This window comes from Somniosus microcephalus, chromosome 5, assembly GCF_052327205.1.
Source record: "Somniosus microcephalus isolate GS21.2 chromosome 5, FLI_Smic_1.0, whole genome shotgun sequence".
NCBI lineage: Eukaryota > Metazoa > Chordata > Chondrichthyes > Squaliformes > Somniosidae > Somniosus > Somniosus microcephalus.
In genome coordinates this window covers 128578512-128593802 of record NC_140991.1, presented here as the reverse complement: position 1 = coordinate 128593802, position 15291 = coordinate 128578512, and the positions used below count along the sequence as shown (strand labels likewise).

At 46.2% G+C, this 15291-nt stretch overlaps 1 protein-coding gene across 6 annotated transcripts in view; it reads left to right on the top strand.

The window, feature by feature from the left end:
- Positions 1–10513: 10513 nt before the first annotated feature.
- The window catches only part of LOC147117315 (uncharacterized), a 109158-nt gene continuing 104380 nt past the window's right edge, over positions 10514–15291 (top strand). For 5 of the 6 annotated variants that reach the window (XM_085988228.1, XM_085988227.1, XM_085988226.1 and 2 more), the window contains exons 1-2: positions 10531–10629; positions 11084–13261. In XM_085988228.1, the coding sequence (XP_085844354.1) occupies positions 11099–13261 (2163 nt within the window). In that variant the 5' untranslated portion in view covers positions 10531–10629; positions 11084–11098. Of the gene's footprint in view, positions 10630–11083; positions 13262–15291 lie in introns of all 6 variants that reach the window. The other variant, XM_085988225.1, reaches the window with a different exon arrangement.

Sequence of the window (15291 nt, the reverse complement as noted above, 5' to 3'; positions counted from 1 at the left end):
AGTAGTGCGACAAATCAGAGGCAGTGGAGGGGTCGAGCGAGGTGGTTGTAAGGTAGAGCTCGATATTGTCAGCACACATGTGGAACCTAACATTGTGTTTTCTGATGATGTTGCCAATGAGCAACATGTAGATGAGAAATAGAAGGGGACCTAGGGGGCTCTAGAGGTAATGGTGCGGGAGCAGGAAGAGAAGCAATTGCAGGTGATTTTCTGGCTACGACTGAATAGACAAGAATGGAACCAAGCGATGGCAGACCCACCCAGCTGGACAATGAAGAAGAAGCCTTGGAAGGATGGTGTGGTCAATTGTGTCAAAGATTGCAGACTGGCCGATAAACATAGAAACATAGAAACATACAAGATAGGAGCAGGAGTAGGCCATTCGGCCCCTGGAGCCTGCTCTGCCAATCAATGAGATCATGGCTGATCATCCAAATTCAGTACCCTGTGTGGTAAACCACTGTTTGTATTCCACTGTGTACATGTCTGTACATGCCTCGGCTGACTCCTCCCACGAGTCCAGGTATAAAGGTGACTGCTCCACAGTCCCTCTGTATTCTGGACTGGTCGACCACTCGAGGCACACCTTCATTCTCGTTAATAAAAGCCTGTTAGTTACTCGCTTAACCTCAGTCTTTTGAGTAATTGATAGCGCATCACCCTGTCCCTGCCTTCTCCCCATATCCCTTGATCCCTTTAGTCTTAAGAAATATATCTAACTCCTTCTTGAATTGGCTCCACTGCCTTCTGTGGTAGAGAATTCCATAGATTCACCGCTCTCTGGGTGAAGAAATTCCTCCTCATCTCTGTCCTAAATGGCTTACCCCTTATCCTTAGACTGTGGCCCCTGGTTCTGGACTCCCCCGCCATCGGGAACATCCTTCCTGCATCTACTCTGTCTACTCCTGTTAGAATTTTATAAGTTTCAATGAGATCCCCTCTCATTCTTCTAAACTCCAGCGAGTATAAGCCCAATCGACCCAATCTCTCCTCATACATCATTCCTGCCATCCCAGGTATCAGTCTGGTGAATCTTCGCTGCACTCCCTCCATGGCAAGAACATCCTTCCTCAGATAAGGCGACCAAAACTGCACACAATACTCAAGGTGTGGTCTCACCAAGGCCCTGTATACCTGCAGCAAGACATCCTTCTTCCTGTACTCGAACCCTCTCGCTACGAAGGCCAACATACCATTTGCCTTCTTAGCCGCCTGCTGCACCTGCATGCTTAGCTTCAGCGACAGGTGCACAAGGACACCCAGGTCTCGTTGCACTTCCCCTTCTCCCAATCTATTGCCATTCAGATAATAATCTGCCTTCCTGTTTTTGCCACCAAAGTGGATAACCTCGCATTTATCCACATTATACTGCATCTGCCATGCTTCTGCCTAATCACCCAACCTGTCCAAATCATACTGAAGTTTCTCGGCATCCTCCTCACAGCACACACGCCCACCCAGCTTTGTGCAAACTTGGAGATATTACATCTAGTCCCCTCGTCTAGATCATTTATATATATTGTGAATAGCTGGGGTCCTAGGACTGAACCCTGCGGTACCCCACTAGTCACTGCCTGCCACTCGGAAAAAGACCTGTTTATTCCAACTCTTTGCTTCCTGTCTGCCAACCAGTTCTCTATCCAAGTCAGTACCTTGCCCCCAATCCCGTGTGCCTTAACTTTACACGCTAATCTCTTATGCGGGACCTTATCGAAAGCCTTCTGAAAGTCCAAATACACCACAATCACTGTTTCTCCCTTATCTATTTTACCAGTTACATCCTCAAAAAATTCCAGTAGATTAGTCAAGCACGATTTACCTTTTGTAAATCCATGTTGACTTTGTCCGATCCTGTCACTGTTTTCCAAGTGCTCTGCTATTACATCTTTTATAATGGATTCTAGCATTTTCCCCACGACCAATGTCAGGCTCACCGGTCTATAATTCCCCATTTTCTCTCTACCACCTTTTTTGAATAGTGGGGTAACATTAGCTATCCTCTAATCCATGGGAACTGTTCCAGAGTCTATAGAATTTTGGAAGGTGACCAGCAATGCATCTACTATTTCTAGGGCCACTTCCTTCAGTACCCTAGGATGTAGATTATCAGGCCCTGGGGATTTATCGGCCTTCAATCCCGTCAATTTCCCTAACACCATTTCCCTACAAATACTGATTTCTTTCAGTTCCTCCCTCTCATTGGACCCTATGTTCCCCGACATCTCTGGGAGGTTATTTGTGTCCTCCTTTGTGAAGACAGAACCAAAGTATGTATTTAATTGGTCTGCCATTTCTTTGTTCCCCATTATAAATTCCCCTGATTCTGACTGCAAGGGACCTACACTTGACTTCACCAATCTTTTTCTCTTCACATATCTATAAAAGCTTTTACAGTCAGTTTTTATGTTCCCTGAAAGCTTACTCTCATATTCTATTTCCCCCCTCTTAATTAATCCCTTTGTCCTCCTTTGTTGAATCCTAAACTGCTCCCAATCCTCAGGTTTACTGCTTTTTCTGGCCAATTTATATGTCCTCTCCTTGGATCTTATGCTATCCCTAATTTCCCTTGTTAGCCACGGTTGAGTCACCTTTTTTGTTTTATTTTTATGCCAAACAGGGATGAACAAATTCTATAGTTCATCCATGCGATCTTTGAATGTTTGTCATTGCCTATCCACCGTCAACCCTTTGAGTAACATTCCCCAATCAATCCTACCCAACTCATGCCTCATACCATCATAGTTTCCTTTATTTAAATTCAGGACCCTAGTCTCTGAGTCAACCACTTCACTCTCCATATAAATGAAGAATTCTATCATATTATGATCGCTCCGACCCAAGGGGCCTCGCACAAGAAGATTGCTAATTAACCCTTTCTCATTACATAATACCCAGTCTAAGATGGCCTGATCTCTAGTTGGTTCCTCGACATATTGGTCCAGGAAACCATCCCGTATACACTCCAGGAATTCCTCCTCCACAGTATTGTTACTAATTTGGTTAGCCCAATCTATATGTAGATTAAAGTCACCCATGATAACTGCTGTGCCCTTATTGCACGCGTCTCTAATTTCCCGTTTAATGCCATCCCCAACCTCCACATTACTGTTTGGAGGTCTGTATACCACTCCCACTAAAGTTTTCTGCCCCTTGGTATTTCTCAGTTCTACTCATACAGATTCCACATCATCAGAGCTAATATCCTTCCTTTCAATTGTGTTAATCCCTTCTTTAACCAGCAATGCTACCCCACCTCCTTTTCCGTTTTGCCTATCTTTCCTGAATATTGAATACCCCTGGATGTTGAGTTCCCAGCTTTGGTCACCCTGGAGCCATGTTTCCCTAATCCCAATCATATCATATCCGTTTACCTCTATTTGCACGGCTAATTCATCCACCTTATTACGAATGCTCCTCTCATTAAGACACAAGGCCTTCAGGCTTGTTTTTTTAACACTTTTACACCTTTTAGAATTATTATTTACTGTGGCCATGTTTGATTTAAACCCTTGATTTCTCTGACTGCCACCTTTGTTTTTCTCCTTCCTGTCTTTTGCTTCTATCCTTGTTTCCCTTTCCTCTGTCTCCCTGCTCAGGTTCCCAACCTCCTGCCATTTTAGTTTAAACCCTCCCCCAGAGTACTAGCAAACACTCCCCCTAGGACATCGGTCCCGGTCCTGCCCAGGTGCAAACCGTCCGGTTTGTACTGGTCTCACCTCCCCCAGAACCGGCTCCAATGTCCCAGGCATTTGAATCCCTCCCACTTGCACCATTCCTCTAGCCACGTATTAAATTAGAAGATTGAGGAGGGATAGAATGTCATTTGTGACTTTGATAAGGGTTGTTTTGGTGCTGTGGTAATGGCAGAAACATGATTGGAGGGTCATTACTAGACTGCTACCCATTGCTCCTTCAGTGTAACTATGCCTCAGGAGCCTATATTTCAGGTACAAATTTTTAAAAAAAATGATTATTGGGATTTTGCTCATTTTGTAGTTGTCATGCAAGGATTGCTGGACTATATGCTACTAGATTCTTTTGTATAAAGGGGATAATATCAACATTTCTAACCGATGCTGTAAGATAGGGTGAACATATGTCCTCGGTTCACGAAACTCATCCCCGAATACCCTAACTTTTCATTTCTCGTGTTGGATTATGACGTACAACACACTGTACTGTTCATCCTAACTTGATCAAACATTTCCTTCCCTGGGCCCCCTGTCAATCACGCCCATCGTGAGCGCCAACTGGTTGGGTGGCCAGCCGTGAGGCAGGTTCGGCAGTGTGGAACACCTCCGTTCAGTCCGTAAGGGGGACCCCGAGCTCCCGGTGGCCTGTCACTTTAATTCACTGCTCCATTCCCACTCAGACCTCACCGTCCTCTGCCTCTTGCATTTTTCCACGGAAGCTCAGTGTAAGCTCGAGGAACAGCACCTCATCTTTCAATTAGGCACTCTACAGCCCTCTGGACTCAACATAGAGTTCAACAATTTCAGATTATATCCTCGGCCCCTATCACATATATATATTTTCTTTTTTTTAACCACTTTTTGTTTGGCCCCCTTTTTTTCTTCCCTCCCATATGGCAGCTGTTCTTCATTCTGCCAGTGCAATTCGCACCTCATCTAAAGCCATCCTTTGTTCCTTAACCTGTCCCATTACCACCTCCTCTTGCCTTGAATATCTCTCAATGTCTCTTAATCTCTCCTGCTTTCTATCCTATCACTGACCTTCCCTTTTGTTCTTTCATCCACTCCCCCTTTTCCCAGCCCCTAAACTTGCTTTCCAATTGATGCGCTATCAATTACTCATAAAAGACGGAGAGTTAGGAGAGTAACTAAAGGCTTTTATTAGCAAAGAACAGAGCATGCCTCTCGTGGTTGACTGGGTTCCAAGAGAGCAGGGGGCTGCAGGGCAATCACCTTTGTACCTGGGCCTGTGGGTGGAGCCAGGGGCGGAGCCAGCAGAGACATGCTGAGGCATGCATAGGTACAACAGTGTGCAACAACAACAACAACAGTGAACAACAATAACAGTGGTTTACCACATTCACCCCTTGTTTAAAATTGAGTCCGGCGGGGTGAAGTGTACTAAAGGTTCGTGTAAGTAAGTCTATCAGGTGGCCTTGTATGCCGTCCTGATCGTCGTGGTGGCGGCGGTGATGGTGCAGCATCCAACGTTGAATCTGGCGTTTCATTGAGTGGTTGGGTGGTCAATGACGGGTCCTGGGGCTGCGGCATGCCGTCTAGCGGGGTTGGGTTGTGGGTAGTGGTGGATGGCAATGGTAGTGTTTCAGGGGCACCCAAAGGTGCGAGATCTCGTGTGGGGGCTGTGTCCTCCCGCCCGTCCGGGTACGCTACGTAAGCGTACTGGGGGTAGGCGTGGGTAGTGGTGGGTGGCGAGGGAGGTGTTTCGGGAGCACCCGAAGGTGCGAGGTCTCGTATGGAGACTGTGTCCTCCCGCCCGTTCGGGTACACCATGTAAGCATACTGAGGGTTGGCATGGAGGAGGCTCACCCTCTCGACCAGGGGGTCCGTCTTATGGGACCTCACGTGCTTCCGCAGTAGGACGGGTCCTGGAGAAGTCAACCATGTCGGTAACGAGATCCCCGATGTGGACTTCCTGGGGAAGGAGAACATTCTCTCGTGAGGGGTAGCATTGGTGGCTGTACAGAGCAGTGACCGAATGGAATGGAGCGCCGCAGGGAGGACTTCCTGCCAGCGAGAGGTCGGAAGGCCCTTAGATTTCAAGTATTCTGTGCCCCTTACTGAAAGGGTCACTACACAGTAGCCACCGACGTCCGCTGACTGGGCTTTGGAAGCCAAAGAGATCCGATGTCGCATCGGCAGGACCGGGAGAGAGTAACTGCGCACCGTGTCGGGGTGGATAAAGCTCTCCGTGCTCCCGCTGTCAAAAAGGCAGTTAGTGGCGCGGCCGTTTACCGTAATGTCCATCATGGACCTGGACAGTTGATGAGGGAGAGATTGGTCCAGCGTCACGGAGGCCAGCGTATGGTCGAGCGAGTCGATGTGGTCGTCAGATGAGGCGGTGGTTGAGTCCGGGTCCCCCGTGGTTGAAGTTGGAGACGTCCGAGATGGCGGACAAAATGGCGGCGCCTATGGTCCCGATCCCCACGCGGCTGGGGGAGCCCAGGATGGCGGACAAGATGGCTGCCCCCACGGTTCGCACGCGGCGCTGCTGGCGTTAGCGGTTTTACCTTTGCAGGCGCTGACATAGTGTCCTTTCTTCCCGCAGCCGGAGCAGGTAGCGTTTCTCGCCAGGCAGCGGGCTCTGGGGTGTTTTGCCTGGCCACAAAAATAACATTTCTGTGCCTTGGACATCGCAGCAGCAGTTGAAGGTGGCGGTCCCATGACCCAAGGTTGTGGCGTCCACGTTGCGGAGCGGTTAGGGGAGAAGGCGTCCATATTCCTGTGGGCCGCGTCGAGCGAGAGCGCGAGGGACACTGCCTTTCTCAGGTCCATTTCTCCCTTTTCCAACAGTCTCTGCCGGGAGTAGTCGGACCTTAGACCCGCAACGAAAGCATCTCGGATCAGTCCCTCCGTGTGTGCTGCAGCTGATACTTCTTTGCAATCGCAGTCTCGGCCGAGTATCCGTAGTGCCCGTAGGAAGGCCTCCACCGATTCCCCGGGCTGCTGTCTGCGGGATCTTAAGAGGTGCCTGGCATAGACCGTATTTACCGGGCGTGCGTATTGCCCTTTTAGCAGATCGATAGCCGCCGCGTAGGTCGTCGCGTCCTGGATTATTGTATAAACTTGGTGGCTCACCTTTGAGGCCAGGATTTCCAACTTGTTTTCGTCCAGGGTCACAGTTGAGGCTTGCAGGTAGGCCTCGAAGCAACGCAGCCAATGCGCGAATTTGGTAGCCGAACCCGCTTCTTGGGGGTCTAGGTCCAGGCATGTTGGTCTGAGGGCTCGCAGCAGCTCCTGCTGCTCAGCGTTTGGTGCAGCAGCCTGCTGCTCAGCGTTTGGTGCAGCAGCCTGCTGCTCAGCGTTTGTTGTCGACATTTTGTTTTTGCTAATAAAATTGATGCGCTATCAATTACTCATAAAAGACGGAGAGTTAGGAGAGTAACTAAAGGCTTTTATTAGCAAAGAACAGAGCATGCCTCTCGTAGTTGACTGGGTTCCAAGAGAGCAGGGGGCTGCAGGGCAATCACCTTTGTACCTGGGCCTGTGGGTGGAGCCAGGGGCGGAGCCAGCAGAGACATGCTGAGGCATGCATAGTTACAACAGTGTGCAACAACAACAACAACAGTGAACAACAATAACAGTGGTTTACCACACCATTTCCTGCTTTTTTACAGTTGTGCCGAAGGGTCATCGACCTGAAACGTTAACTCTGTTTCTCTCTCCACGGATGCTGCCTGGCCTGCTGAGTTTTTCCAGCGTTTTACATAGAAATATAGAAGATAGGAGCAGGAGTAGGCCATTCGGCACCTCGAGCCTGCCCTGCCATTCAATGCGATCATGACTGATCGTCCAAGTTCAGTACCCGGTCCCTGCTTTCTCCCCATACCCCTTGATCCCTTTAGCCTTAAGAAATATATCCAACTCCTTCTTGAATATATTTAATGTATTGGCCTCTACTGCCTTCTGTGGTAGAGAATTCCACAGGTTCACCACTCTCTGGGTGAAGAAATTCCTCCTCATTTCTGTCCTAAAAGGCCTACCCCTTATCCTTAGACTGTGACCCCTGGTTCTGGGCTCCCCGACTATCGGGAACATCCTCCCTGCATCTAGTCTGTCCAGTCCTGCCAGAATTTTATAAGTTTCAATGAGATCCCCTCTCATTCTTCTAAACTCCAGCGAGTACAAGCCCAATCGTCCCAATCTCTCCTCATACGTCATTCCTGCCATCCCAGGTATCAGCCTGGTGAATCTTCGCTGAACTCCTTCCATGGCAAGAATATCCTTCCTCAGATAAGGCGACTAAAGCTGCACACAATACTCAAGATGTGGTCTCACCAAGGCCCTGTACAACTGCAGCAAGACATCCTTGTTCCTGTACTCAAACCCTCTCGCTATGAAGGCCAACATACCATTTGCCTTCTTAACTGCCTGCTGCACCTGCATGCTTACCTTCAGCGACTGGTGCACAAGGACACCCAGGTCTCGTTGCACTTCCCCTTCTCCCAATCTATTGCCATTCAGATAATAATCTGCCTTCCTGTTTTTGACACCAAAGTGGATAACCTCACATTTATCCACGTTATATTGCATCTGCCATGCTTCTGCCCAATCACCCAACCTGTCCAAATCATCCTGTAGTTTCTCGGCATCCTCCTCACAGCACACACGCCCACCCAGCTTGATGTCGTCTGCAAATTTGGAGATATTACATCTAGTTCCCTTGTCTAGATCATTAATATATATTGTGAATAGCTGGGGTCCTAGGACTGTTCCCTGCGGTACCCCACTAGTCACTGCATGCCACTCGGAAAAAGACCCGTATATTCCAACTCTTTGCTTTCTATCTGCCAACCAGTTCTCTATCCAAGTCAATACCTTGCCCCCAATCCCATGTGCCTTATACACGCTAATCTCTTATGTGGGACCTTAGCGAAAGCCTTCTGAAAGTCCAAGTACACCACATCCACTGGTTCTCCCTTATCCATTTTACTAGTTACATCCTCAAAAAATTCCAGATGATTAGTCAAGCACGATTTACCTTTTGTAAAGCCATGTTGACTTTGTCCGATCCGGTCACTTTTTTCCAAGTGCTCTGCTATTACATCTTTTATAATGGACTCTAGCATTTTCCCCACTACCGATGTCAGGCTTACCGGTCTGTAATTCCCCATTTTCTCTCTACCACCTTTTTTGAATAGTGGGGTAACATTAGCTACCCTCCAATCCATGGGTACTGTTCCAGATTCCATCGAATGTTGGAAGATGATCAGCAATGCATCTACTATTTCTAGGGCCACTTCCTTAAGTACCCTAGGATGTAGATTATCAGGCCCTGGGGATTTATCGGCCTTCAATTCCGTCAATTTCCCTAACACCATTTCCCTACAAATACTGATTTCTTTCAGTTCCTCCCTTTCATCAGACCCTATGTTCCCCGACATCTCTGGGAGGTTATTTGTGTCCTCCTTTGTGAAGACAGAACCAAAATATGTATTTAATTGGTCAGCCATTTCTTTGTTCCCCATTATAAATTCCCCTGATGCTGACTGCAAGGGACCTACGCTTGACTTCACCAATCTTTTTCTCTTCACATATCTATAAAAGCTTTTAGTCAGTTTTTATGTTCCCTGAAAGCTTACTCTCATATTCTATTTTCCCTTTCTTAATTAATCCCTTTGTCCTCCTTTGTTGAATCCTAAACTGCTCCCAATCCTCTGGATTACTGCTTTTTCTGGCCAATTTATATGTCCTCTCCTTGGATCTTATGCTATCCCTAACTTCCCTTGTTAGCCACGGTTGAGTCACCTTTTTTGTTTTATTTTTATGCCAAACTGGGATGAACAAGTTCTGTAGTTCATCCATGCGGTCTTTGAATGTTTGCCATTGGCTATCCACCGTCAACCCTTTTGAGTGTCATTCCCCAATCAATTCTACCCAATTTGCGCCTCAGACCATCGTAGTTTCCTTTATTTAAATTCAGGACCCTAGTCTCTGAGTCAACTACTTCATTCTCCATCTTAATGAAGAATTCTATCATATTATGATCGCTCCGACCCAAGGGGCCTCGTATTGTTTTCTGTTGTTATTCTGGTCTATTGGTTAGCGCCCACATCAATAGAGCGGCGAGGGGTGGGCAGGTGCTACCAGCGAGTTCGGATGCGCTCACCACTTTTTTTTCTTCCATCTTCCTTCGCTATGTGATGTACTAGTTGGAATCACAGGCGGTCGCGAGCCGATTGGTCGGCTGGCTTCTTATTTCGTCATCCCCCCACCCCCCAAAAAACTTCAAAATGGTCACAATTCGGAAGCTGATTGGTCGGTTGGTGATGGTTACGCCCAATGATTCCGTTAATATTGTTTATTTTTGAAAAACACAGTTGGCAATCCTTGAGCGCAGTGGAGACAAAACAGGTGTCAACAAGAGCCTGCAGCAGTGTAGCCAGCTGGTGCGAATGAAAAACTGACGTTCCTGAAGTGTTTTTGTATTATTATTTATATAAACGGTGTCTGAATGCACTTTGATATTGTGACCTCACATCCGCGGTAATTATATGCCATTTATTTTGCAACTGTTAAAATGTAGGCTGGTAAGAAATTTTGCCTCGCTCTGCTGCGCAACCTACATTTTCGGTCCTGGCTACTTTGCTGTGCTCCCACCCTGTGTGTCCCCGGTTTAGAAAATATGGTCCCCTACTGTAAAAGCTTCAAAATTGGAAATAACTAATTAAAATAAAACGCTTTGAAAACACTGCAATTGTTTTTTTTTTACTTTGCACCTTGCAGCGCCCGCAGACGGTCGAAGGTATCTGCGTGGATTGCTGCTGCGGCGGCGGGAAAGATTTTCGCTCAGCTTCCCGCGAGCAGGCGGCGCGCCGGCAAGGAGGAAGTGACGTTGGGAGGGTGACGGAAGTGGATCGCTGACCTCACGGGGTGACGGTGAGGAGATTGTGCGCGTCGGTTGGGAGTCGCGAGTTGGGTAAGTGCGCGGCGTCTCTGTCCAGGAACGGCCCGAGAGATGGTGATGCACCGCGGTTAAACATCAGGTTAACGGGCGACAGAGACCCGGAGAGTGGGGGCGGGGTTTGGTGGAGCGGCGGGAGCTGCAGCTGCACCCCACCCCAAGCCGGGCCGCGAGCTGCCGGTTCTCGGGTAGGGTTGCGGCCGGCCCGCTCACTAACACATTCAGACCCGCGATCGCCCGTGGGGCTGCATCAGTCCCGCTCTTACTCCCAGTGTGTTTTACACAGTATTTTGTGAGTGGGAGTTGCTACCAAAGAAAAGTGATGAGTGCCGCTGACTGGGCCTCTTCCCCACCGAAATAGACCATCATATATTTTCTATGTTTAGATGTTTGAAATATACCTGTGTGAGATTTAGCTGTATTTTTCATGACTCGAATGAAAAACATCTGTCTTTTTAACTCGTTGTAGATTTCGTATTGAAACATGAGTGATGCAGCTGAAGTTGTCCAAGTCAGCAAAGATGGGAAAGATACAACTAAGAGTGACATAGGCCAAGCACCAGCTAATGATGATGGAAAAGAGATTACAAAGAAAGATTCAAGTGAAGTCCAACATCCTGATACCAGCAGTGAAAAAGACATAGCCAAGAGCCCTGAAGGCCAAATCCGAGCTCAAGCCAATAGTGGGCAAGATGACTTAATGGGTCACGCAGGCCAAGACCAAGCTGAAGCTAACCGTAGTCGACAAGATGAAAGTGAGAGTGACACAGATAAAGTCCAACTTGAAGCTAACCATGCTGAAAATGACATGGCTAAGGTTGCTGTGGACCATATTCAAGAGAGCAGTGGTGTGCAAGACACAGCTGGAAATAACACAGGTGAAATCCAATCTCAAATTAACAGTAGTGAAAAAGATGCAGCTAAGAGTGAGACAGGATTAATCCAAATTCACACTTCTAATTATGGACAAGATGAAGCTCTGAGTGAGACAGACCAAGTTCAAAATCAAGTTAACATTGGTAGACAAGATGAAGCTCAGAGTGAGTCAGGCCAGGTTGAAGATCAAACTACTAGTGGTGAACAAGATGAAGCTCTGAGTGAGTCAGGCCATGTTGAAGATCAACCTACTAGTGGTGGACAAGATGAAGCTCCGAGTGAGATGGGCCAAGTTGAAGATCAACCTACTAGTGGTGGACAAGATGAAGCTCGGAGTGCGTCAGGCCAAGTTGAAGATCAACCTACTAGTGGTGGACAAGATGAAGCTTGGAGTGAGTCAGGCCAAGTTGAAGATCAACCTACTAGCGGTGAACAAGATGAAGCTCTGAGTGAGTCAGGCCATGTTGAAGATCAACCTACTAGTGGTGGACAAGATGAAGCTCCGAGTGAGATGGGCCAAGTTGAAGATCAACCTACCAGTGGTGGACAAGATGAAGCTCCGAGTGAGTCAGGCCAAGTTGAAGATCAACCTACTAGTGGTGGACAAGATGAAGCTCCGAGTGAGATGGGCCAAGTTGAAGATCGACCTGCTCGTGGTGGACAAGATGAAGCTCCGAGTGAGTCAGGCCAAGTTGAAGATCGACCTGCTCGTGGTGAACAAGATGAAGCTCAGAATGAGATGGGCCATGTTGAAGATCAACTTACCAGTGGTGCACAAGATGAAGCTCCGAGTGAGATGGGCAAAATCCAAGATCGACCTACCAGTGGTGGACAAGATGAAGCTAAGAGTGAGATGGGCCAAGTTGAAGATCGACCTACCAGCAGTGGACAAGATGAAGCTCAGAGTGAGATAGGTCAAATCCAAGATGAAGTTAACAGTGGTGGCCGAGATGAAGCTCAGTGTGAGTCAGGCCAAGATCAAGCTAGTGATGTAAAAGATGAAGCTAAGAGTGGCACAAGCCAAGTACAACCTCAAGCTAAAGATGGTAGAAAAGTAACAGCTCTGAGTTCTGTGGGCAAAGTCAAACCACAGCTAACTGGTGGGAAAACTGGTGTGCTTACTGGGAAAACTGGTGTGCTTACTGGGAAAACTGGTGTGCTTACTGGGAAAACTGGTGTGCTTACTGGGAAAACTGGTGTGCTTACTGGGAAAACTGGTGCGCTTACTGGGAAAACTGGTGTGCTTACTGAAAAGAGATTCCCAATTTATATTGGGAAAAAAAAGTTTGCCATGAAAAATTCCAGAAAAACAGGTAAAGCTGACAGTGACATATTGCAAGCTAAGAGTGCCCCAGGCCAAGCTAAGAATAAGAGTGTACTTGCCAAGCCCAAATCCCAAGTTAAGAGTGTTGAAAAAGGAAAGTTAAAAATTCTGGCAACAGATAAAGTTCAACCTCAGCCGACTGTTGGAAAAAAACCTCCTTTGAGTGGAAAAAAACCTCCTTTGAGTGGAAAAAAACCTCCTTTGAGTGCTCAAAAGATAAACAGTGCAAGTGACACTAAAAAAACTGCAAATGTGATGACAAGTGTGGCCAATAAGGACCTATTCCAAGCTAAAAGAGATGTTGGTGGGCCTCCGGCGAGTGGTGGGCCTCCGGCGAGTGGTGGGCCTCCGGCGAGTGGTGGGCCTCCGGCGAGTGGTGGGCCTCTGCCGAGTGGTGGATCTTTGGCTAGTAAAGATGGAAAATCTGTGACAATGTTTTGGTGTGATGTAAGTATTTAAACTCTTTCAGAAAGGCTCTTTGACATTTTGTTTTATACATTACTTATTGGGCCGTAATGTGCGGCCCCTACGGGTGTGTACGAGGTGTGTACCCACCCGTAAGGGCTGCACAAGTTCTGGGTTTAGGCATGCGAAGCGCATGCACAAAAACCCGGAACTTGCGCTCTGTCAAAAATTTTCTTGACAGACCATCCGCATCCCCGGGGAAAGGGCATCCGCTGGCGGAGAGTTGGGCTATTTGCCCAGTGAATGCCAATGAAATTCTTAAACCCGGTAAAAGTAGGCATAAGGCCTGCTTTTACCAGCATAAGAGTTAAAGAAAAATATTTTAAACATTTTTTAATCAATCATTTATACATTTAAAAAACTTGTACAATAAGGTAAGTTATTTTTAGCCCCTTTAAAACATTTAAATTTATTTTTCAAAATTTTTTGTTCTTTTTTATTTATTTAATTAAATGACATTTTAATTAATTTTAAATATGTAATTTTTAAAAAATTTATTTGACATGTAGATGTATTTTTTGGGGTAATCCCATTCATGCTTATGGGGTATCCGCGCATACGGAATCCCCATAAGCATGAATGAGAATTCCCTCCTTTCATTTGTCGGGCTGGCCCACGTGATCCCAGGGGCGCTTGTGAACTGCGTGTGCCGGTAAGATACGTGGGCCTCTCCCCACAGGTACCCGCAGAGGTCCAGGACTGCGAATCTCGGAACCTCCCGGACCACCAGGTAGGTGGGCATTTTATTTGCGGATCGGAGGCATTTCCCTGCGGGAAGCCTCCGACTGCAAATTCAGGGCCATTGTTTTTGATCGGAGATATTACACATCAGTGTTATCACTAGATTTATTTATCAACTGAAGTAGACTAGGCAAACAATTATTAAGTGATTTATTTCACTTTTCAAAAAAAGCTAATCCGAGATTATGGCTGTATGCTTTGCTGTGTAATATTGAAGTGGTTGCAGTGTCCTTCCATACAGAAGCTGTCTAATGTTCAAATTAATTTGGTTATATTATGATACTGGGGCTAAATACTGATTCTGGCTTCTTAACTTACTGTTAAAAAAGTTGTATGTGTAGCAGTGAGGTTCTCTAAATGTTATTCTTCCACCTGCTTTGGTGGGGTTGGTGGATAATGAAGTACAGTTCAGGACTGTACTTAATAATGAAAAGTTTTTTTGGGTGCGGTGATGTAAATTATTTGAAATAGACAAACTTTTGTAGTTATCAGTTCTATTATAAAGTAAGCTTTTACTGTCCCCATTCCCCTGCCTGCCGCTTGTATTTTTTTGTTTATACACAGGTTTTATAAGTGTGAAAATATAAAAATATAGATTTCATTTTCACTAAGATTCTATAAAATTATAATTATAAAGCTCTGGGGTATTACAACTTCTTTCCTTTGCATTTCTCATTGTGCACAGCTGAAGTCTTTCGCCTCTTCCTCCTGTTCCTAACCTTCTGGCAAGTGCAATGCTTGGATATATCTTGGTCTGAAGTACATTTCGTTTCAGTAATGAATAATGGATTTATTATACTTTTTCTTTGTGTTTAAATCGGTTTTGAAGACACTTCAACTTTTTGCAGCAGGAATTGATACTGTTACATTGAGCTTTTGCAATTCCAAGGCGAACCGTCTTGCAGTTCTTGCCCTGATTTCCAGCAATTGAGAAATGAAGAGCATTATAAGTGTATTATTTCATGTTACTGAAACATCTGTTGTATGTATCTTCAAAATGATGGTACAAAGCATATCGGGTAATAAAATAGGTCTTTTGTATCATAAGATATTTAAACACGTAGACTTGACCACATAATTAATTAGCAATGAAGTTGAGCAAATTGGATTTAGTCTACCATTCATTATCTGAATATGTCACATTTGAAACATTCAGTTTCAACAATGATTCTAATGTCAAAATATTCAAAGTGCTGATGTAAACAAATACATCAATCAAAGTCTTATTTTTATGCACGGTGTTGTGGAAGAATTCCATAAAAGCATTTATT